This window comes from Eptatretus burgeri, chromosome 10 (genome assembly GCF_056783735.1).
Source record: "Eptatretus burgeri isolate ZD-2024b chromosome 10, Ebu_testis_v1, whole genome shotgun sequence".
NCBI lineage: Eukaryota > Metazoa > Chordata > Myxini > Myxiniformes > Myxinidae > Eptatretus > Eptatretus burgeri.
The window spans coordinates 63,903,066-63,926,668 of record NC_140970.1 but is presented as its reverse complement, the minus strand read 5'-3'; the positions used below and the strand labels follow the sequence as shown (position 1 = coordinate 63,926,668).

General features: G+C 49.5%; 1 protein-coding gene across 22 annotated transcripts in view; it reads left to right on the top strand.

Moving 5' to 3' along the window:
* Positions 1-23,603, top strand: part of LOC147018716 (uncharacterized) — a 457,423-nt gene that overhangs the window by 79,780 nt on the left and 354,040 nt on the right. For 3 of the 22 annotated variants that reach the window (XM_085898683.1, XM_085898690.1, XM_085898677.1), the window contains exon 1: positions 16,081-16,354. The exons of 2 other annotated variants lie outside the window; for them this stretch is intronic. In XM_085898683.1, coding sequence (XP_085754809.1) covers positions 16,280-16,354 — 75 coding nt within the window. In that variant the 5' untranslated portion in view covers positions 16,081-16,279. Of the gene's footprint in view, positions 1-16,065; positions 16,355-16,397; positions 16,897-23,603 lie in introns of those variants that run through there. 17 more of the 22 variants (XR_015062500.1, XM_085898696.1, XM_085898684.1 and 14 more) reach the window with 13 other exon arrangements.

Sequence of the window (23,603 nt, the reverse complement as noted above, 5' to 3'; positions counted from 1 at the left end):
ACCTCACCTAAGGGACCTGAATGGTGGTTTGCGAATTTGGTAACCACAACACTACCCCCTTCCCTTTTTACAGACTCGTCCCGAGTCGTCAAATTTTCGTGTGCCATCATGTGTAGTTTTCCCCTAGTACATTTTACCTACGGATCCCTGAGTGCGACATTCATGGTATTCGTGTCCCCAAAATAAATAACCTGAGGGCTGCGTAACTATCTAAACAAACTCACTCACACGGACGACTTAAATAAAATTGCCGGCGCTAAGACATACATGCCGGGCGCGCACTCATATTTACAGTACATCTTAACCTTAACTTACAAATTTTACACTAAACCATGGCCCAGGATCATTGAACTCTGCAAAGAAAAGCAGTTAGCAGGGAGCCAGGCTGCCCACATGCAGTCTCTGGCTCAAAACAATGCAGGTGACAGGGAACGTGGCTGGCTGCTCACACGCAGTCCAAGGCCTTCCCTTTTGAACTGAACGCAGTGAACCACAACGGTGCATGGGCTGCACAAACGCAGTCTCCGTGCCAGCTCAAGTGGCACACGCAATGAGCACAACGAATGGATGCATGAACACAAACACGGTGCACGGGCCGCCACTGCAGGCCCGTGTTGTAGCTGCCAACAGGGCAGTTCTTGCAGCTTGCAAACTGTTGCTTTCTGATCCTGGCGCACATGGAAATGAACAGGGGGGGCAAAGCAAAAATTGAACGGGGCTGGTGAACGTGGGCAGTGGGCATGGCATGGCAAAGGTGAGCAGGCAAACACAGCCCGCAGAAGAAGGCCGCTGCAGGCAAACACAGCCGGCAGATGAACTGGCCGGTACAGGCCTTGCAGCACAACAACTGCCGATGAAGTTTGCCGGCCTCTGCCTTGCAGCAAAACACGGCCAGCCGATGAAGTTGGCCAGCCTTTGCCGTTCAGTGGAGGTTGGTGGAGGGAGTGCGGTGGTGCTGGCCACTTGGAAGGCGGGCTCGGACCTACCTACCTGTCTCCCTCCCAACCTATCGCCTTTGCCTGTCACTGTACATACCCACTCCCTTAATTTGTCAAACCCCAATTTAGCCCCAACTTATTTTTTTATTGTTTTTATTTTTACTCCCCCACTATAAATCGTCCCCTAACCCCCTTTATCGTCCTTGTTCGGCTAACCTATCCTGTCACCGAGCCTACTCCCAACCCCTACGTTCCCTTCCCGGAGGGGAATAAGGGGGAGCTAACGTCCTGTGCCGAGGCCCAACGAAGCCTCAGAATGGACTCCCCAGAGTTCGGCGATCTATAACCAAAGTGGGTCCAGCGGCCCACAACGACAGCGAGGGGATGGATGGTGCGGAGGGGTACACTTCCTAATCTACCCTATCCATTTAACTGTTAAACTACCCCGGGGCTTTCAACAAGCGCCTCTCGCTTAAACTATTGGTTCTAACAACCCAGATTCCCGTCGCCTGTGTTGGTGTCCTCACAATTTCGGGCCTCGCCCCCCAATTTTCTCTCCGTGCCCTCACACGGTCTCCTGGCTGGGACACGTGGCTCCCTTTGGCAGGCACGACCCTCTGCCGAATCTCCCGCTATGGCACCCCCGGGCACTACACTGCCTCCGAGCCTACCAGCTCCCCAACACCGGGGAGTGCCCCCCATGGCACCTCCCCTGAAGCGCACACGTGGCAGGCCGGCCTCCCGGGCCCCTTTCCGAGGGTCACCCGTGCCCACAACACTGCCCACGCGGCTAATGGCGCCCCGGGCCCCCGCACCAAGCAGGCGCACCCGTGCCCACTACTCTATCCCGGCCCCCCATGGGCCCATGGCCTACCGCGGCCGACTAGCCTGGTGCCCGGGGTACCCACTCAGCGATACTCACCTTTCGCAGCCACGCTCCCAAGCCCGTCAACAGGGCTCCTGCACCCCTCCAAATGGGTCTCGAGCCTACTTTCCCACCAACAACAAAACGACCTCCATTTTTCAATTTGACTAACCCCGCTAACTCACTTTACTCTGACCCCGGGGTCCCTTGGGCGGGAGTCACTCCTCCCCCCAATCACTCATCGCACCATGCATTCCCCATTCGCTCCATACACACAGACCCGCTGGCCTCACTCACTCACCAAGCACATGCTTCCACTTCACTCACCAACTCTTCAACACACACACACCACTGAACTCTGCCATCCTTCTAACTACATCCCCTAACTAACTCGTGCTCCCACGTCGTCCCTTACACTATAGCACGTTCCTTTTAACCTACGTAGCTAAACTACGTCCCCTCTACACATTCACAAGTCTGTCACGGTCTCCAAATAATCCCATTAATCAATTTATTTCCCAACCTAAATCTGGCTACAATCCCTCTAACTAATCCATTCCACGGACTCCATGAGGACTTACCCCTGCCCCATGAAGTCGGTCTAGCTAAGCTAACCCTTCCCCCTAACTAGTTTCCATCCTGTGCCCAGGGTAAGGGGGTCTTTCACCCCTTGCCCAGGAATCCTGTGCACCCGAAAGTGAGGCTTGCTTTTTCCTTTTCCATGCGCAGCACCTGCGCGGCAACTCAGAGCTCGCGCACTTTGCACCTGGCCGTGACGTCATGCAGCTGCACGTGTTCCTCGTCCCTCCTTAGACGGTGCCATCCGGCAGAGATTCCCCTCCTGCCGGATTCCAACCCCACGTGCAGCCATGACGTCACCGTGCGCATAAAAAAAAACAAGCCCCACGTCTCGAGGGGTTTCCCACGCGAACACATGTGCTTTGCCCGTTGGAGCTGAACACACACGATCGCGTGGAGAACCCGTCCGGTCCAAATCCATTTACCTGCCTAAACTTTGTCCGTCCGCGGGATCGGCAAATCCACCGCGTGCGTTTCCGGACCGGGACTTCACTCTCGCAAGCGAGCACGTGGTGGTCTCGTGCGTTGCACAGCACGAACCGCGTGCTCACTGCTGGGTGAACCCGGCACGGTCCTCGAAACAACTACAGCCGCTACCCGGCTTTCGTTTCTCCCATGTCGCCGTCTCCGTCTCCATTCCACACACGCATACCTGCGTGTTACGACGCACACAGTCCACACCATTAAACTCACACCGGGAGACGCGGCTGCGTGCTCCCGCATGCCAACCGACATCTCCCTCACATACCGCTCTCTCACACACACGGTCTCCCTTGCACACAGCGACCTTGCACACGGCCGTTCACTCACGCGTGCCTCACTACTCACACAAACCATACTACTCACACGTGGTGCTCCATTCACTCGCGCGGGGGCACTCACCCGCGGTGCCTCACCCACACACGCGAGGGCACTCAACCGCTGTGCCTCATCCACACACCGTGCCTCATCCACCTACGGTTCCTCACCCACACACGCGGGGGCACTAACCCGCGGTGCCTCATCCACACTGGCCGTTTCACTCACACACACGGCCTCTTCCACACACGGTGCCTCATCCACACACGGCGTGCTGGGAAGCACGTACTCCGGCACCATCGCCACCACACCAATCACACACGGGGTCGCTTCCACACACGGGGACGCACTCACACCTTGCACCACACACACAGGGACAACCATACTGGGGATTCGTGTCCCCACAAGGGTCTCCGGGGCCTCTATACCCCCCAAGCTCTCCGTGCACCCGTCCACAGCACCCGTCCCCTCAACCTCGCAAAACACGACCGAACTCACCTGGTCGTGACTCGCCTTAAGGGGGCATACTCCCTCCCCTCGTTCCTGGAGGAGGCCATCCAGGTGCTCGCACCGGGTCCCTGCACGCTCCGCGAGCTCACCCCCCAATTTTCTCTCCGCTACCTCTGTGTGTGTGTGTGCGTCACTTACCCCGTCTTCCTCGTGTAGTCTCTCCTCTATGGTTCCCTTCCCGGCTACCGTCACTGCCAACTCTTCACCCTTTACCTCCCTTGTCTCAACTATTATTTCTGTTGTCGTCACCTCGTGTCTCGTCTCACACGTTTTGGTCTCCCCATTTAATTTTTCCCTTTCGGTCATCGTCACGACCCTCGCCCAACACGTTCCACGAATTATTTTTCACCCGCCTCCACCGCGGGCCTGTCAGCCGTTGCACCCCCACCCAGCTCGTTTGCTCCCACACGTGGAGTCGCCATTCCCAGCTCCCTGGTCACGGCCTTCATGCCCGCCTGCAGGCATCGGCCCATGTTCTGCGTCTCACCCCGTAGTTCTTTCATTTCTTTTCTCATTTGCTGTGTATTCGCATCCATCGTCGTTTTCACTTCATTCATTTGCTTGTTCATGTCTTTCATTTCGTTTTTCATTTCATTTGTATTTGTATCCATCGTCGTTTTCACTTCATTCATTTGTTTGTTCATTGCCGCCAGGATGGCTATAGCTGGGCCATGTTGGATGCACTCAGCTGAGCCGTTTCGGCAAGGGTTGGGGAAGGGTCTTGGTGGAGAGGGGGGGGGGAGGTGTCATACACCGCGGCCGCTGCCGCACCCACCTCGGGCCCTGGGTTCAGTTGGGCGAGTCCGTGTTCCTGCACAATCAACATTTCCTGCTCGGGGATTCCATCCTGGACCATGGACTCTACATTATTACACATATATATTTCTAATACCCCCGGCTCCCGCTCGCCTTGAGACGCCATCTTGCTTCTCGTGAAGGGTTAATTTGCTCGCTCGTAATTTGGAGGGAATCGGGGGTCGCTTCTCTCACCCCTGGACCGATTCCCGTAAATTTAGCCGGAGACAGGAGAGCCCGTTTTCCTGTTCTCCGATACCAGTGCCGCGAGGAGGGCGATGAATTTGTATCCCACTTCTGACACCAGTGTTGCGGATTCGCGCCCGCCGGCGTGCGACGGCCACGTAACTCGAATCGCGGCACGTCGCCCACCGGACGGACAATCCAGTCGTGACCCTCTCGGACTAACGCCGGGAACCAGTCACGGGTGGACCTTTCGGTCTCACCGCGATCGAGCCAATCAGCCCCCGCGTGGGATAGGGTTGCTCGCCAAATTCGAACTACCTAAGTACCCACGCGGAGGGTAGACCGGGCGATCGCACCTCGCCGCAGGTCGACTTCGGACACGGGCCACTTAAGCGACCCGTTCCGTACTATCAGAATAACCGAGCGGTGTTATCGTCGACCTCGACGGTTCGATTAATTATCGGGCGTATTCAGCCCACTACCAACCCTTTACGTGAAGCAAGATGGGGATTCAATGGAGGAAAAGACGAAGCGAAGCGGGAGAACAGTTCAACAATAAAGCACATTTATTCGCGACGAACGGAAAGCACACAAATACAATTCCACCAAATGCACACAAAAAAAGAAAACACAATTCCATTTACACAAAAAGCAAACATAAAAGTGAAAACACAGTGCAGAGCTAATACCGACTACCGAGCACACGGCAACACTTATACAATTCTACTTCACAGACGGCGCCGACAACACATACCCAAAACCAAGGAAAAGAAATACCCTCAAGAATGAGGCAGGCCTGAGGCCGAGACCGGGTCGGGCCTACCCGTCTGGTGATGAGACGCGGAGCGGCGATGGCCCCGCAACCCGCGGGCCTCGCGGACAGTGCCTGGCAGGGGGTGGGAACGGGGCCCCCTTGGTCGCACTATCTCAGCGCGGGGGGAAACAGGAGGGGGTTGCTGATGCTCGGGGTATAGAGGATCTTTATTATCCCTGGTGTGCGTCTCCACCTCGGCCAGGTCGCGCTGCCGGCCTCCCTCGGGCGTGCAGCTCCTGGCACCGACGCGAGCACCCCCTCGTCCGACTCTCTTCAGCTTCTCCAGCCACTGCAGGCTTCGGGCTCCAGTCTTCCACACTCGTCCCCTCCGTTCCGACTCCTTCTCGTTCTCGACTCCTTCTCGTTCTCGTTTGCGACTCTGGTCTGACTGACGAACACCGTCCTTTTATCCCCCCGTAACTTCGCCTTTGACCCCCTCCCTTTGACCTTTCACCTCGCTCCCCATTGGCCCGAGAAAAAGTGGGCGTGAAGGCTTTTTGATCCACAAATTTGCATATATCGATCGTTCTGGGGGCGGGGCCAATTCGCCCCTCGCTCACCGATTGGACGGCAAAAAGTGGGCGTGTGTCGTTTTTGATCCGTTTTTGAAGCAGAAAATCCGTGGTTTTGTACACGCTGTTCAACGTGCGCCCCACACGAGTCCAGCATCGGTGCCCATGAGTGGCGCGAGATGACGGTGATGCGATGGTGCGGTTGCGAGGTGTGACGTGAAGGTCGTGGCGGTTGTGGTGAAGCGGTGTTGTGGTTGGTGGTTGATGTTGTGGTTGTGGTGATGGCGATTGGTCCAAAATAAAGATAGTAAAAGAAAAACGGCTATCCTGAAGAGTCGCAGCTCGCATAAATGACATGTATTCCCACTAGACAACGGGTTCGGGCCTAACTACACATGTACTTACCGAGATACCTCACCTAAGGGACCTGAATGGTGGTTTGCGAATTTGGTAACCACAACAATATATATGTATATATGTATATGTATATATGTATATGTATATATGTATATATGTATATATATATATATATATATATATGTATATATGTATATATATGTATATATATATATGTATATATATATATATATATATATGTATATATATATGTATATATATGTATATATATGTATATATATATATATATATATATATAAATGTATGTATATGTATATGTATATATATATATATATATACACACACACACACTTTGCATGTAGACGATGAAAACTCCAAGGAAGTGCGTAAGTGAAATTTGGGTGTTTTGGTTAATTAAAACACCCATTTTGAATCTATTTAATGGCCTTATTTGAGTGCATCCTTTGTCAGGCACTTCCTCGGCCACTTCGCTCTTTGAGGTCTTCAGGCGTTTCCAAGGTAATTTTGCTGGGGTCTGAAGCCGCCATCCTTTTTGACCTGCTCAACCATGCCTTTACTTTGAATAGGCTGCAACGATTTCCTAACTATAAAGTTGTCTTTTTTTTTAATCTCCTCACTCATATCATCTCTGATATGCCTGATCATCATTGCTATAAATCACTGGGTATATTGCAATGCTTATAAACGCCCGGAGCCGGCAGTGTTAGTGGCTTTATTTCATTTTCACACATGCCAGAACTTCGAGAATCTCTTAAAATAAGCAGAATTATAAAATTTATGCTCCAGAATCAAACTTACGAGCAGTTCTGTCTCCGATAAAAAAAAAGTGTCCATTTGTCCAATTCAGACATATTTGACATTTCAGGCATCTCCGGAGTCTGGGAGGTGTATGTTTAATATGATGGTTTGGTGATTGCTAATCGCCTACCAAGCGAGTCATTTCTTATGAAAAGTTTCATTGGAGTGCGTAAACCACTTGGCAAGCACTCCACAATATTCGCACTGTCACTGAATACTAGATGTCGATCGACTTTAACAAAGTTCAGGGGCCACTCACATGCGTTGTTGGCCACTTGTTGTTCTGCGGTAGAAAAGGCCGTGACTAACTTGCTGAAAATGTGAAATTTTATTTTCTACTATATTCCCCTTTTTGTTCTTCCATTACATAACCCATCACTTCGACATCGATCCATATGAAAACAAAATAATGTATACATCTCACATCGACCGAACTGCGTGATGGCGGGTGGTCCCTTGCCAGCTGAAAATGTTGTGGAATTTCATTTTTAGCCGACATCACTTTGTTTAACTTTTTATGCGATGTGTTTTCATTATCTACCCGTCACTCTGACATTCATACATATATATATATATATATATATATATATATATATATATATATATATATATATATATATATATATATATATATATATATATAAAAAAACCAAAATCCTTCATCGACCTCATGAACCCTCGACGTTGGTTCGAGCAGTGAAAAGGGTTTGCCGACATTTCGTGTTTTCTTTGGATTGTTATATCTTTGAATTGCATTTTGTTAACTTTTCGCTTGACTTCCATATTTAAAGATGTATTTAAAAGGGAAGCCTTTGTGGTTCTCCTTTCTGTGTACCTTGGCCCTGTGTGTGCCAAGCGAGCTATTTCTTATCAACGGTTTTGTTGGAGTGCTGAAGCCAATTGGCAAGTGCTCTCGAATATTCACACTGTTATTGAATATCGCATGTCCATTGACTTGAACAAAGTTCAGGGGTCAATCGCGTGCATTCTTGGTCACGTGTAGTTCTGCAGTGAAACAAGCAGTGGCGAGCTCGTTGAAAATGTGAAATTTTATTTTCCACGTTGTTTCCCTTTTTGTTCTTCCATTATACGACCCGTCACTTTGGCAGGCCAGATTAGATCTGTGACTTGCTGGAGGTACCATGTAAATCTGCACTTACCTATTTCATGGTCATGTTTTCGGAGACAAAACTGTCTCCCTCACCAGGTTTGCAGGTGAGGAGGGTGTATGATATGGACACCCAGATATATTATAAACAAAACCTGTTAAGGGGTGGAGGAGCTCCTTGTGAGCCAACTATCCATATCCCGTGACCATCTGTGCCTGCAGACGTCCTCCTGCATTTGGGTTACTCTTTATTAGGAGGTTGGTGGCAGGATTTGCACTCTGGCCACCGTAAAACCCTTCACTCCACAAAACACAAAAACGCAAAGACAATTGAAAACCCACTCCGTGGGAGTACCTCCTGTGCAGCTGCCCTCCACAGGGCAGCTTACTGAATGACGGGATTGGGGCAAAGCCTTCAGGACCCCCACTTTATGAAGATTGGAGGAAAACCATGGGGTAACTTTCCCGGCTCAGATTGCAGTAGTGTGTGTTGGGGTGGTGCTGAGATTTCATCCACCAGACGGCAGTCTCCTTGGGTTAACATGAGGCGGTTCTTTCGGGTGGGTGCCTGGAATGTCCAATCCCGAAGAGAGTATGATCACCTGTCTGTTATCATCTGAGCTCAAGCGTTTGAACATCGGTATTGCAGCACACTCTGAGGTTTGGACACCAGATAGTGGCGAGATTGTTGTGGGTGGTTGTACCTACTATTGGTCTGGTCGCTCTGATGGTTACCATGCCCAAGGAGTTGCTGTAGCTGTGTCCAATAAGCTGACTCCAATGATAATTGAGGTAACACCGGTCAACGAGCGTATTAAGAGACTAAGGATTCGTCACTCATTAGGTGTCATTTCCCTGGTCTCTGTTTATGTTCCGACTGAGGCAAGTGACCTCACCGTGAAGGACACATTCTATGCCAGCGCTCGAGTCTGTGGTTGATCAGCGCCCCAGGTGACATACTCTTCCAGTCTTTGGGAATTTCAATGCATTGAATGGAACTGATAGGGATGGTTGTTAAACATGTGTTGGTCCCCATGGGTCTGGAACTGTGAACCAGAATAGCACTAAGGTCCTTGACTTTGCAAGAAGTCGTGGACTTAGGGTGGCTGTTTCATGGTTTCAGCGCCCACAGGCTCATTGCTGGACTTGTTATTCCAACACTGGTTGTGTGGCAAAGGAGAATGGCCATGTGCTCATTGCTGATCGCTGGAGGATGATCCAGAACTGCAGGTTCGACTGGAGTGCTCAGTTCCTTGATACCGACCACAGGTTTGTGGTAGCAACTCTGAAGTTGCAGTTGAAATTCGGGAGAATAGTACCATCTCAGGCTTGGCTGGATGTTAGCAAGCTCAAGGATGAGAGGGTAGCTGAGGAGTTTGCGAAGATGCTGAATGGGGATTCGTGGTGTCTGGGTGCTTTACGGAATCCTGAAGAGTTGTGGAGTGCCTTCAAGACCACCATCCTTGATGTTACTGGTGGATGTTCTGGAACTCACCAGAGGGTGAAGAACAATTTTGTCTTTCAAGGGACATTGGATATCAATGACCAGAGACTAGGCTGAATGTCAGAGCTGAGCTGTTCAGGGTGTTGAAGCATAAAAGTGTAAGTGTGCTGAAGGTGGACAAGGAGCCCTTGGTGCGAGGAATCTGTGAGGGGGTAGAGCATCACCTCTGGTCAAGTGATTGATTCTCATCCTGCTTACAGGGAAATTCGCGCATTGCGTTCCTCTAAGCCTGTCCCCTGGTGTGCTGCAGTAATAGCGGAGGGTGGTGGCATCTTGATAGAGGAGTCCGAAGTGAAGGCCCACTGGGCCGGTTACTTTGAGCAGCTGTACCAAGCTGATTCTCCAGCCGTTGTGTTGGATGCCAGGGGTGTTCCTAACCCTATTGCTGGCCCTGCAATCAACTCTGATTCACCTTTGTTTGTGGAAACACAGGTTGCGGTGAACCGGTTGACATGGGGTAAAGCTCCTGGGATCTGCGGTATCCATGCTGAACTTCTCAAGGCTGATGGAAATGCTGTATTCATGTCGTTGCATGCAGTTCTTTGCTCTGCCTGGAACACAGGCATCATCCCAACTGATGCTAAGACGGGCCTTGTTGTCCCTCTCTGGAAAGGGAAGGGTAATCACCAGGACTGAAACAACTACCGAGGGGTGACGCGATTCTCAGTGCTGGGCAAGGTCAATGCTCGGATAGTTCTTGATAGAGTTCGCCACCATCTGCTTGAACACCCGCCTCCAGAGCAGTCAGGCTTTACATCAAAGAGGTCAAAGATTGACCATATCCTTGGCCTTTGGATTCTCACCGAACGCAGATGAGAGTTTTGGCAGGGGCTGCTTGCAGCCTATGTTGATCTCTGTAAAGCATTTGATTCAGTGAATTGGGATGCCATCTGGAAGATTCTTGGTCTTCGTAAGGTACCACCAAATCTGATCAATCTGATGTCTGAACGATATTCTGGTACGGAGAGTGCTGTGAGATGTGGTGATACCACCTCTGAGTTACTTCCGGTTGTTAATAGAGTTTGTCAGGGGTGTGTACTGGCCACGACACTTTTCAGCGTTTGTATGGCTGGATTCTGGGGAGGATGTCAGAGAGATAAAGCTGCGGTGCATCATTTGGGAAAGTCAAGATATCTGACCTTGATTTCGCAGATGACGCAGTCATCTTTGCGTAGACTCTGGATATCCTTTTTGGGGCCCATGCAGTGCTGAATGAGGAGTTGGAGCTGCTGGGATTACGGGTTTCTTGGGGTAAAACTAAGACCAGACTTTTAAAAACATATTTGATGCTGTTATCTTCTCTGTTCCTGTTTGTGGTGAGGATGTTGAGGTCACAGAGAGATTCACTTACCTTGGCAGTAATAATCATGTCTCTGCTGGCTGTGAGCCAGAGGTCAATAGACGTCTGGATTGGGCACGGGGAGTCATGGATTCACTGGACCATGGTGTGGCGCTGTCAGTACTTTTGCAGGAGTATGGAAGTCTGAGCCTTCAGATACTTGGTGCTTCCAGTCTTGCTCTACGGATGTGAGACTTGGACTCTGACCAAGGATCTGAGATGGAGACTTAATTCCTTTGGTACCAGGTCTTTTCGGAGAATTCTTGCCTATCGCTGGTTGGACTTTGTGTCCAACGAGCGGTTGCTGAGAGACTCAAATGAGATTTGTTTCCTGCATAGTCCGAGAGTGTCAGCTGCGGCTGTATGGACATGTGGCTTGTTTCGTATGGACACTTTGAGCACCAAATTGACATTGTATGGAAACTAATCTGTGCTCCCTGTCATCCCTTGCTCAAATGCACGTTCCATTTAACTCTCCGTAGCTAATCTGCATCCCCAATATACGTTCCATGTCTGTCTATGTTTGAAATCCATTCTAAATTCTAACTTAAATCCCTCTAATGCATGTTCCCTGGCCCCATGGAGGACTGCTCCAAATGCAACCATGGGCCAGTCAAACTCACGCTAAACCCTTCCCCTAACTAGTGCTCCTTGGCCCGGGAAACGAGGATACTCATTACATCCTGGTCTGGCTTTGTCTACTCGTGGCAACTCTCGGTGAGCCTTGCGCCTCCAGGGCGGTGGTCGACAGCGGACTCGCCCCTTCGGTTTGGCCTATCCATGAGGGCATAAGGTCGCCCTGTTATTCGCATGAAATGCTTGCACTGGCTTTTGAGCTATTTTAGCTTTTGTGCTATCCCATGTGAAACGCCGTGTTTTACACACCCGCCATTCATGCTGCGCGATCCCTGCTGACCTCACGTGCAAAAGGCCCACTTCGCGAGCCTTGCTACGCCCACTCCTACCACGCACACGAGTTTTCCGGCGGTCACGTTGCCGTTTCCATTTGTGCCACGTGTCTCATGAGCACCACTCGTGTCCCACAGCACGTCTAGCCTCGAACATGGGCCCCCATGGGGAAAATTTCTTTTAAAATTCACTCAATTCCTTTGTTCGCTTCCATTTTGTAATGGTAACGCTCTGGTAATGTACCCGGCGCAGATCGTTTCAACACCGGCTCCCCTGAAGCTATTAGCAGACCGAGCAATAGTCCGCACTTGGGCGGTTTTCAAAGCATGGACCGCGCACACTCTCGTACCTCGCACACAGAGTCCAGTGGAGCCGGCGCGGTTTCCAAAATAACTTTATCCCGCTTAGGAGGCTTGCACCTCCCATCCGTTATACTAACCACTACTCCCGGCTGGGTCTATCCGTATCCCGTTCTCTCCCGTGCACTCACCCATGCTATGTTCCTTGCACTCTGCACACGTTCTGACACAATCATGCAGGGGGCTTGTGTTACCCCAAGAGATCCTGGGGTTTCTACCCCCTCTAAACTCGGCATGTATCCCTTCACATCATGCACCCGCTCCACCTCGCACAGACTTACAGGACTCACCTGGTCACGGTCTGCTTTGAGGGAGCGTATCGTCTCCCTGTTTTCCTGAAGAAGGTTATCCTGCCCCTTACATCGGGTCTCAAAATATTCCACAAACTCAATGTTAACATCCTTCACCATTTCTATTTGTGTTTGCTCCTCCTTTACTTTATATAATTCATCTTTCACCCGCTCCATCTCCCTTTGTGTTTCTCTTAATTCCTCCTTTGCTTTGTTTAAACACTCCTTGGTCTCATCCTCGTGTTTCTTTAATCACTTGCCCATTTCCTGGTTTTTCGCGTCTACCTTCCGTCCCATCTCTTTCACCATTTTCGTCATTTCTTCGTGTCTCATTTTACACTCTTCATTCACGGCCCCCAATTCCCCCCTTTGTTTCCTGCTGGCCCTGTTTTAAATTTTGTATCGCGTTCGTGTTTTTCCCAATCTCCAATTTTAATTGCCCTTGTCCTTTCTTTATTTCTGTCATTCCCTGTCCGAGCTGGCTGCAGGGAATGATCTCCGTCAAAGCTGTCGTCCTGGGCCATGGATTCCTCTCACATTGTTGTCTCAAAACCCAGCTGAACCAGCTCGTCTTGGTCTGCCATGGTCCGTACCAATAATAAAAGAAAATTTATATCCTGCTCTTAATTGGGGGGGGGGGGGTCGCAAAGCACACCCCTGGTACAATTCTCGTTCCAGATATCAAAATTTTCAGGCTTCATCCCACTCCTGACACCAAACTGTTGTGGGCCAGGGGTCGGATAAGAAGACCACCAGGGAGGGGGGGAGCTATCTTGGGATCCCCGGAATTGCAGGCCATCACACACTGATGATTTCGTGATGCGGCGGGTCGCAAAGCCACCGTGAATGCCAATAACTCAACGACATGACTTAGGGTCCTCCGTCTAGTTAATCCGATTACCTAAAAATAACCACGTGATCTAATTACCGGGGGGTACGCCTTATCCAAACCAAATCACTTTTCCGGATCAGATGCAGCTGAGCGACACTGCCAAGGACGTACCGGCTAAAAGGAACGGATTGTTGGGAATAAAGTCCCGGCTAAGTTAGGATACGGACCATGCTGGATCAATGGAAGAACAGACAAAAACGAGCTGGGAACATTTCTACAAAGGATTTATTAACAGGCAGGCAAGGAAAGGTATGTGGCATAGTGAATGTTGTTTATTGTTGTCTGCAGCAGGAATAGGAAGAAATGTGAGGGGTGCGGCAATATACGAGCAACTTACAAAAGCAGACACAGGGCAGAGTTATCCCAATATTATTATTGTGCACTCTTAACTTAAACAAGGACACACACACACACACACACACACACACACACACACACACACACACACACACACACACACACACACACACACACACACACACACACACACACACACACCGATGAAGAGGAGTTGATGAAGAGAAAAAGGAGAGGAGATGTGGCTAACGGTCTCTCAATACCTTCCATGATTGCCCGATCGCGCCACCAATATATTTTAGGGGGATGCTCCGCTGGGCGATACCTCCCTGACAGCTGGCACGTCGTCTCGCTTTGTGGCACTTTGTGCAGCAAGTGTCGGTCCAGAGAATGAGAAATGACCGTCGGGCGTGCAGAGGGACTTGGGTGGAGTCAAAAGCCAATGGGTAGAGAGAGGGAGAGAGAGGCGGAGTCCGAAGCAAATGGCCAGAGAAGGGTGGAGAAGTGGTGAAGAAGGTGGAGTCAGCAATGAGTTGGTGCAGAAAGGTGGAGTCAGAAGGTGAATGGTTAAAGATGAATTCAAGGCCAGGACGAGCAAGACTAATCAACAGGGCTGAGCGAGCAGGAACGACGACACACGAGCAACACTTGAATAACTCGGGAACGATGATGACTCTCAAACCACAACTACTCTTCTCACCACCCCATGACCCGTCCTTTTATAGATCCGGCGGTGCGTGGCGGGGGCGACGACCCAAAGCGATGTGTTGTCACCCGAATCGGGCGCTCTGGTTGGGCCCTGGCCAGCATATGGGCCGGCCGCCATGACAAGAAGTGGCTCCACTTAACTTCTGGCCAGATGGTTCCAAGTTGTGGAATCGTCTCGCTCCGAGTACTGTGACATAAATCACCTTGCACTGAACACAGTGATATGAATCGCGTGTTGCACTGAACCCAGTGATATGAATCGCGCGTTGCACCGAACCCCATGCCGTGCCCCGGCGACCCGCGGTTGGCGCTGGTCAATGTGCCTGCTCAATGGTGTGCCACGCAGCTTAAGCGATCTGGCCGCACAGCATGCTTCTGCGTGATAGCAGCTGCATCGAGGCGGAGGTGCGGGAGGATGTCTGCCGTCTGCAGAAGACATTTGTTGCCGTCGTGGTGAGCGAAGACCGATGGTAAGATGTTATTGTCACACCATGCTCTACCCGACCAAAGATATGTGTTTCTCGTGCCTGTTCTGCATGATGATAAAGTATCACAGTTGCGCGTGAGTCCGCCATTGTACACGTGGCCAGCGCGCGGGTTCGCCCGCCATCGAACGTGCCCCGTACAAAGCGATGATAAACTACCCCGGGGCTGTGTGTGGGTTCGCCGCCCTAATCCGTGCCATGAATTCAGGGAAAAGATTGTAAGAGAGGATAGACACAAGTATTAAATGGGGATTCGGATTGGGTGTTTTGTTGAAGTATAGAATTTTCCTGTTTACTTTCCTCAATGGAATATTGTGAGTCACTTTATTGTCCCTTCCAGTCATCTTTGAAATCACCGTGGACACATGGATCAAAGTAGATTTCATACATATATTTCATGGAGCAACACAATTTAAAATAGCTATACTTTTCCCTCTTTTTAGACGAATCCAACCTCTGCCGCCATATGTGGCACCACCATTTTGTAACTCAGAGCTTTGGCTCATTTAAAAACTAAGAATTTGCACTTTGAAACCAAGAATGCAAAACAATGAAACCTTTATTACACATTTGAACATAAAAAGTGTTTAAATTACTACATTTGTTGCATTTTTCACATTTTATTGACGAACGAATTTCTTGTCGTTTCATTATAATCGATGCACCAATCGATGGTTTCCTTTTGATGGTCTACATACATTATTGTTGGTGGAAGAGACCTCACAGAATAACAAATTTCTGCCAGGGGGGCCCTGAGATTGTCAAGCCAACATCAAGAGTCAGTGGAAACCCTCAGGCATCACATATCTTGAGTTGTATCATAATTTGTGGGCAGTTTTAATGGAAAGTGCAGCTGAGAATGCGAAAGCTCGTGGGTATTGTAAGCGATGTACAACGTCCGGTGTCCCAAGGGGTCACATTTACACAAAATTCGTTTTCGCTCTTCACATCCTGGCTGAAGGAGCCGGCCAGCTTTGCCCTGAGGGAATAGTTTAATGTGCTGTGCACTATTAGGTGGTCGGTGGAAGGTTTGTATTATTAATGCATCAAGCGTGCGAAGGTTACCAACATCAAGCGCTTTCTGCTCTCCGCGAGTGGCTGTGAAAGAACGCGTTACCACAGCCAGGGGGAAAACGCCCACGGTTTGTGTGCTGCTCCTGGTTCTTCCTCGGATGAAAGCTCGAGCGCACTCGGCGCCGCTCTTGGCTCGCGGGGATGGAGAGGGAGACTTGTGCGTTGGAGCCACAGACGGCGAGGCTTGTGCATATAGAAACGCGTCGCGGGATCGAGGTGATCAGTGCTCTGAGCTCCCTCTTCCCTCCCCACCCCACTCTCTGAGTGCTCGGGAAGCGCTTGGCAAGGAGCTTATCGAGCCCGATGTTTATCACCCATTGAAGCCACCAACAGAGATTCTCGTCACAAAATTGGGTGATTTTAATCGCTTCGGCGGGAACGTGGCGTCCAGGATCCGGGAAAGAGCTGAGATGAGGAAAGAAATGGGGGTTGGTGAGAGGAGGGGAAAAGAAGAGGATTTTGAAATAGCGAGTGGGAGAACGAGTAGGACGGAAAAGGTTGGGGGGGGGGCGGTGGAAAGACGGCGAATCGTCGATCACGCTCGCCCACTCACGTTGAGGAACGCAAGGTGGGGGCACACTCTGTGTGCAGCGCGCGCGCACGGGGGTGTACGAAGCGCACGCGCGGGACCTACAGGGCTGCTGCTTCCCTGAGTGTGCCGTGCCACCAGCTCGAGGAATCGCATCGCGATGAGCGACGAACTGACGAGCAATGGCCAGAAAGCCATAAACGCAGCGAGAAAGAAGAGGGTGAAGAAGGTAGCGTGAGGGCGGGGCTGTGTCTATGTCGGTTTGTACGTCCGTGTCCATGTACGAGTGTACATCCACCGCACGTGTTCTTTCTTTGTATACATCCTGCTATGTGCACCCCGCGCTTGTTGCAGGTGCACCGCTTGGTAACCGCATGAGGGCGGGGTGTGGCTGTTGTGCCGCTTCAGTGGGAAGAAGCGCGAAATGAGCGATTTTTATTCTTGGTTTGAACCGGCCACCCGAGGCGTGTGAACCGCACCTCTCCATTCTCTTTTTTTCACCGCCCGTCTGTCCACCTGCTCTCTCGTGCACCTCACCGGATGGAGCGCACGCACGCCTCTCTTGTACATCTCTTGTTTTTGCCTTTTTTCCGGCATCTTGTGATGTGAAATCTTGTACATAAAAGCCTATTTATTGCATTGATGAAAATTTTGCAATCGTGCGTATACCGATGTATTCCTGAGAAAATTTGTTCGGTTCGATTAAAATCGGTGCAGGGAATATGAATCGATTGAAGATGGTTATTATCAATGTACGGATCATCATTATTATTATTGTCGTCATTGTTATTATTTTCATGATCATCACATGATGAGTGTTACAATAGCTGTTTTCTGCAGCCCGTTTGATCAAATTCTCATGTATCAAATATGTGCAAGCTGCAGACCACGCCCGAGCCTCAGAGCCATGTTTCCTCTCCCCTTTGATGATAATAAAGACCCTTGTCTCAGCATAACCACAGGTCGCTGGTGCTAAGACCTTTCGTGTAATCGTAGAGCGGCAGCAAACTAGATCTCTTCTCTGGGACGTCCACCTGCAGTTCACTCGAATGGTGGGGGCTTGCGATCGAGAGCCCGGTGCTCAAGTTGCAGTTTACATCGGTAAACGGATAATAGTGGAGCATCAGAAATCGATATTATAGTGCTTATAGTTGCGTTTTTTTCTGTTGTTTACGTGCCATTGGTTTCGTCGACACCGTTTTTGGTATTCACAGCTTGCAGAGTCTCCGCATTTTGTGTCATGCCCCTGATCCAGGACTTTGGTGTTTCTTCTGCTTCTTTATGATGCTGTTAAAGTCAATCTTTTTTTTCGAAACGCAAGTCATGCCCTGCTTTTTCGGTTCTGACCGAGCATACCAAGAGCGGTGCTGCACCTTGCTCATAAACAGCTTCTTTGAAGACCTCCACAATATTGCACAGGCCCTATTCTCGCTTTGTTTAAAATGATGTCACAGTTACCTCGCAGTGACGTCACATGCTTATGCACCTGTAGAATTGCATATCTCTTTGATACCGTTAGATGAGGGAGTAGTGTTGCAGGCGCCCTTTTTGTCACGACATGCCACGATAATTGCCTTGCCATTACAAAATGCAGGTAGAACCAGAAAATACATATTGGGACACCGTAAGCATATTTTGACATGACGGAGACGCATGCCTGGCTCCGACAGCCAGGTTCAAAGGCTGTCTCTGATGTCTTCCACATTTTTTCTTCGGTCACCTCCTATCCTCTCGTCTATCCGTACCTCACCAGCACTCTTCCAGGCAACAAGTTGTCCGTGTCCACTTATTTACCAGCTCCACTCAATCTTGCTCTTCTCGTTCACTCATTTGCATGGACTTTCTAAGCCCTTTTTTGTTGAGATATCGTATACCTGTTTCGGGATACACCGTATTTTACTTATTTCAATGTCTACCAAGGGGTAGTCCATGTACATGAGCTTATCGAGTATTGTTTTTGCATCGTCTCTACACTTCCACCAAAGTGCTATCATGAGCCTCAACCCATCAAAAGGAAGAATAGAAAACCAAACTAAACCGCAGTTGCGGCATCAATGACCCTATCAGCAGAAAAATAGCTCAGTTGTTTGTCTCTGAGCTGTCTGTGTCTGTTTTTGATTCCCTGCTGGATTGAATACCACCCTTCCGGTGCAGTGCCAGCAGGGGACGCTGGATCATGGAGCACATTGCCCCTTGGAATGGAAGGTGAAATCAGTTGTCTGCTGGAAGCTCATAACGATGTAAAACATCTTGTGGTGTCTTTCGTTAAATATTATGCCTTCAGACTCGTACCCTGTCCAAATTAATCCTGTTAATAGTACAAAATGAGACCTGGATGTTCCCGAAAACGAGATGCACCCTTTCAGTGTTGCGAAAATACATACAAATGTAGATTCATGCAGAGGAATAGATGTTTATGTGAAACAGATATGGTCGAAATTGTGTTCATTTGTCTATGTTTCCCTGGATACCTTCCAAAATTGTTATGCGAGTGTAGTATGACCAGGCTTCTGACAACAAGACTTTGCACAGGACATGAATTGGCCGAAAATTGCAAAGGCATCGATTAACTTTATATTATTTCTCTGTCATGTAGTAATGTGGACCAGTATACAGGAAAAATGCATCAGCTTTATTGAGGTGTCATGGATATGATATGACGTGCAGTATCACATGATCACATGATATTGTATCTGCTCGATCTCATAAACTTAGAAACAAACTGTAGCCACCTCCGCAGCACGGATGAGCCTCCTTCACCCGTTATTCCACGACCGAAGGAGGTCCATCCGTGCTGCAGAGTTGCCTCCGGTTCCAATACATGCCCCTCTGGAGTAGTGGTGAGAAAGGAATGCGGTTTATGGTGTTTCGTTGGAATAACTCATCACTTCCCCCCCCCCCCTCCCCATGCAGTTTATGATGCTCATGCAAAGGGTTGCACTTGTATTCAACGCAGGACATTAAGTTAAATGGCATCGATGAACTTTTGCAAGAAAAGCACAACCATGAAGAGACAATGGGCAATTCAACACAGTCGATGGGATTCAAACCTTGGATTGTAGCATTACGAGCCATGACTACCGGGGAGGGCACCAGACAGGCTGAGAATATAAAGGCTGTGTGAAGTTGTCGTTAGCAATTGTTTATGGGATCGGGATGAAATTACTAATTTGGCCCACTGGTTGTATTGATAATGAGATGTGCCTCTGTTACTGATGCCACAGCCTCTGCTTCATTAGCACAGGAATGTGGAATTTGAACAGGGTTCCAGTGACAATCGTGCACTCTTTGTGGAACCCACTGGGGTCTTTAACCTCCAGCAAGTAATGCTTGCAAACAGGTCCCCGGCGTAACATCCATCTGGGATGGTACACTTTGTGATGCAACGCCCGACTTACGAAGCTTTATGATGCAACATCTTCAAGTTATTTTCCACCATGTTACATCCCTGATGTGTTGAGGGCCCTCACATTGTCTGCAGTAATCGATTATAAATAAAAGGATGGTGTCTGTCTGCCTGATTGTCTTTTTGTTTTTCTTCCCTTTCCTATCTCCTCTCTCTAACCACTTTATGCATTTTCACCAAACTTCAGAAGCATAATTAACAATGTCTTACGATCTCACTTAGGCCATCTAAATTTACTTCTAGCTCCGACACTCATTCTGTTTGGTCCACCCGAAAGTAGACTTTCCCCAAAGCTTTCGCCGTGTTGGATGACATCACTGCATTCTGCTGGGTGGTGCTTCCAGCACCATTCCATCACGGAATTGCTTGCTTCTGTTGTTCTCGGGCCCGCCCATTCTACAAAACGCCACAACATCCCATTCACCATCCTTGGCAGGTATATCTGCTCGTTACCTCTGCCACCGAAGGTGAACGAGGTTATGCTTTCACCTCGTTCTGTCTGTCTTGTTGTTTGTGTGTTTGTTTACCCTGTAGCAGCCACACCGTTTCAGCGATCATGACCAAATTGGGTAAAGACCTCGCCCATGGTCTAACTTATACACTTGTCGTTTTTGGTGAATCTAGGTCAAAGATCAAGGTGAAGATCACCGAAAACCCGAAATTCTTATTTTCGCAATAACGTCCGCTAAAATGGTCGTATCAACTTCAAACCAAATCCAAAATATGCATCTTCCAATTCTGCATCCAACCATATGTCTCATTGGGAGTGTCACACCAACACCCTTCTTAGCGGTCGGGGGTCGAATGTCAGGGGTGGTCTGGTCAAAACTTTCAAATTGCGATAAAAACGCCATTTCAAGTCCGATTGACTTCCAAATTATGATCATGACCAAACTAAGTGCTATAACTCATTAAACAGTCGCACTATCGACTTGTAAGAACCAAATTGATTTCCAGGTTTTTGTTTTTTCAGAGATCGTGGAGATATGACAAAGTTATTCTGGGCAATTCCTTGCTCAACGAGCAATTTTGTTTGTTTGTTTGTTTGTTTGCAGGATATCTCAAAAAGTAGTGGATGAAATTTTGTGGACAGGTTGAGTGTGTGACGCGGACGAACTGTTTGCCTTTTGGTGAAGATCCGGATCCGACTTCTAGAGTTTTAAAAAGTGATTTTTCACCATTGAGAGATGGGGCCAAAAACGATTATATAGCACGATATCTCAAAAAGTTGCTGACGGATTCGGATGAAACGAGATGGGCACATTGGGTGTCTGACAAGAAAAAACTGATTCTATTTTGGTGAAGATCCGAATCCGTGTCCGGATTCGATAATTTTTTCAGTGATTCTCATCATTGAGAGATCAGGCTTCACTGGTATATATATCATGATATATCAAAAAGTTGTGGAATGATTTGGATGAAGCTTGGTGAACAGGTTGAGAGTGTGACAAGGAAGAATTGATTTGATTCTGGTGAAGATCTGAATCAGGATCTGGATATGAGAATGATTTACTTTTCAAAGTGATTCTTCACCATTGAGAGATAGGGCCAAAAACAATATGTAGCAGATTTAAAAAAGTTATTGGGCCCAATATGTACTCATGGATCATTATTGCTTGGCGGAGATATGCGCTCTTCCGAGTGCCCTTCTAGTTTATCATATTTTTGACTGAATGCTCAACTTTTGTCCATAACTTAACAATACACTGTATTCTCATGCAAGGAATAACACAAGAAAATCTGATGCAGGAGGAGGCCATCCAGCTCATCTTCCTTTTGAAACTCCATACCTTTAACAATCCTTTAATCCTTTTAAAATACCTCCATACCTTTAACAATCCTTTAATCCTTTTAAAATACCTCCATTTGAGAAATAACTGGGAGTACCAAAAGCAGGGGGAGAAGAGAGGGGTTGGGATGCAGGCGGAGAGAGAGGGGCCAGGACGCAGGGGGAGAAGAGAGGGGTTGGGAAGCAGGGGAAGAAGAGAGGCCAGGACGCAGGGGGAGAAGAGAGGGGCTGGGACGCAAGGGGAGAAGAGAGAGGCCAGGACGCAGCGGGTGAAGAGAGAGGCAAGGACGGAGGGGGAGAAGAGAGGGGGTGGGACGCAAGGGGAGAAGAGAGAGGCCAGGACGCAGGGGGAGAAGAGAGGGGCTGGGACGCAAGGGGAGAAGAGAGCGGCCAGCACGCAGGGGGAGAAGAGAGGGCCAGGATGCAGGGGGAGAAGAGAGGGGACAGGACGCAGGGAGAGAAGAGAGGGGCCGGGACACAGGGGGAGAAGAGAGGAGGCAGGGGGAGAAGAGAGGGGCCGGGACGCAGGGGGCGAAGAAAGGGGACGCAGGGGGAGAAGAGAGGGGCTGGGTCGCAGGGAGAGAAAAGGGAGGCCAGGATGCAGGGGTAGAAGAGAGGGGGCGGGACGCAGGCGGAGAAGAGAGGGGCTGGGACGCAAGGGGAGAAGAGAGAGGCCAGGACGCAGGGGGAGAAGAGAGGGGCTGGGACGCAAAGGGGAGAAGAGAGCGGCCAGCACGCAGGGGGAGAAGAGAGGGCCAGGATGCAGGGGGAGAAGAGAGGGGACAGGACGCAGGGAGAGAAGAGAGGGGCCGGGACACGGGGAGAAGAGAGGAGGCAGGGGGAGAAGAGAGGGGCCGGGACGCAGGGGGCGAAGAAAGGGGACGCAGGGGGAGAAGAGAGGGGCTGGGTCGCAGGGAGAGAAAAGGGAGGCCAGGATGCAGGGGTAGAAGAGAGGGGCCGGGACGCAGGCGGAGAAGAGAGGGAGCCGGGACTCAGGCGGAGAAGAGTGGGACCTGGATGCAGGGGAAGCAAAAATAGGATGGGGTGTGAATGGGAAACCAGCAGTATGTGGAAAGTGAAAGAAGCAAGAAGGAGCAGTGTCAAACAAAAGAAGGGAGGGTAGGCCATGGAGAAGCGAGGAGGGGCTTGGGGTGGATGGACATAGAATGGGGGATGCCAAGCAATGGTGGGAGTGGAGGAGTGTGGTACAGGTGTCCGAGAACCCAGTTGTGAAGATGGCATGAGGGAGTTTGTCACAGTACATAGTCCCACGCACAGTACAAAAAGGGTTGGATTTAAGGATTCCAATAGTGGAAAGATGAATGCTGACATCAGGATTGGAATGGCAAAGATGATTAACGGTATGAAGAAAGATAGCACTATATGAGCACGATGGTGGATGGTTGAGGCATGGGTTTACAAGTCATTCAGAGATGAAGAGAGATGAAATGTGTTTGGAAACATGTGGGAAGATTGAACATTTTAAAATTGCCATTTTCAAAGGTTTACATTTATGGGAGGAAAGGGGAGAAAGAAGAGGAATATGAATCAGGATTTTTTTTTGTGGCTTAAATTTTTTTTGGGGGGGGGATTAAACAGAGGGTACAAGGAAGGAATTCAAGCGAGGGTGGTTGATTATAATTGGACAGAGATAATTGGAGACACATCGTGGGTATTGGAAACAGTTGGGGCAGAAAAAAAGTGGGTGGGCCCAACAATATCTGAGCCTGAAATGGAGGAT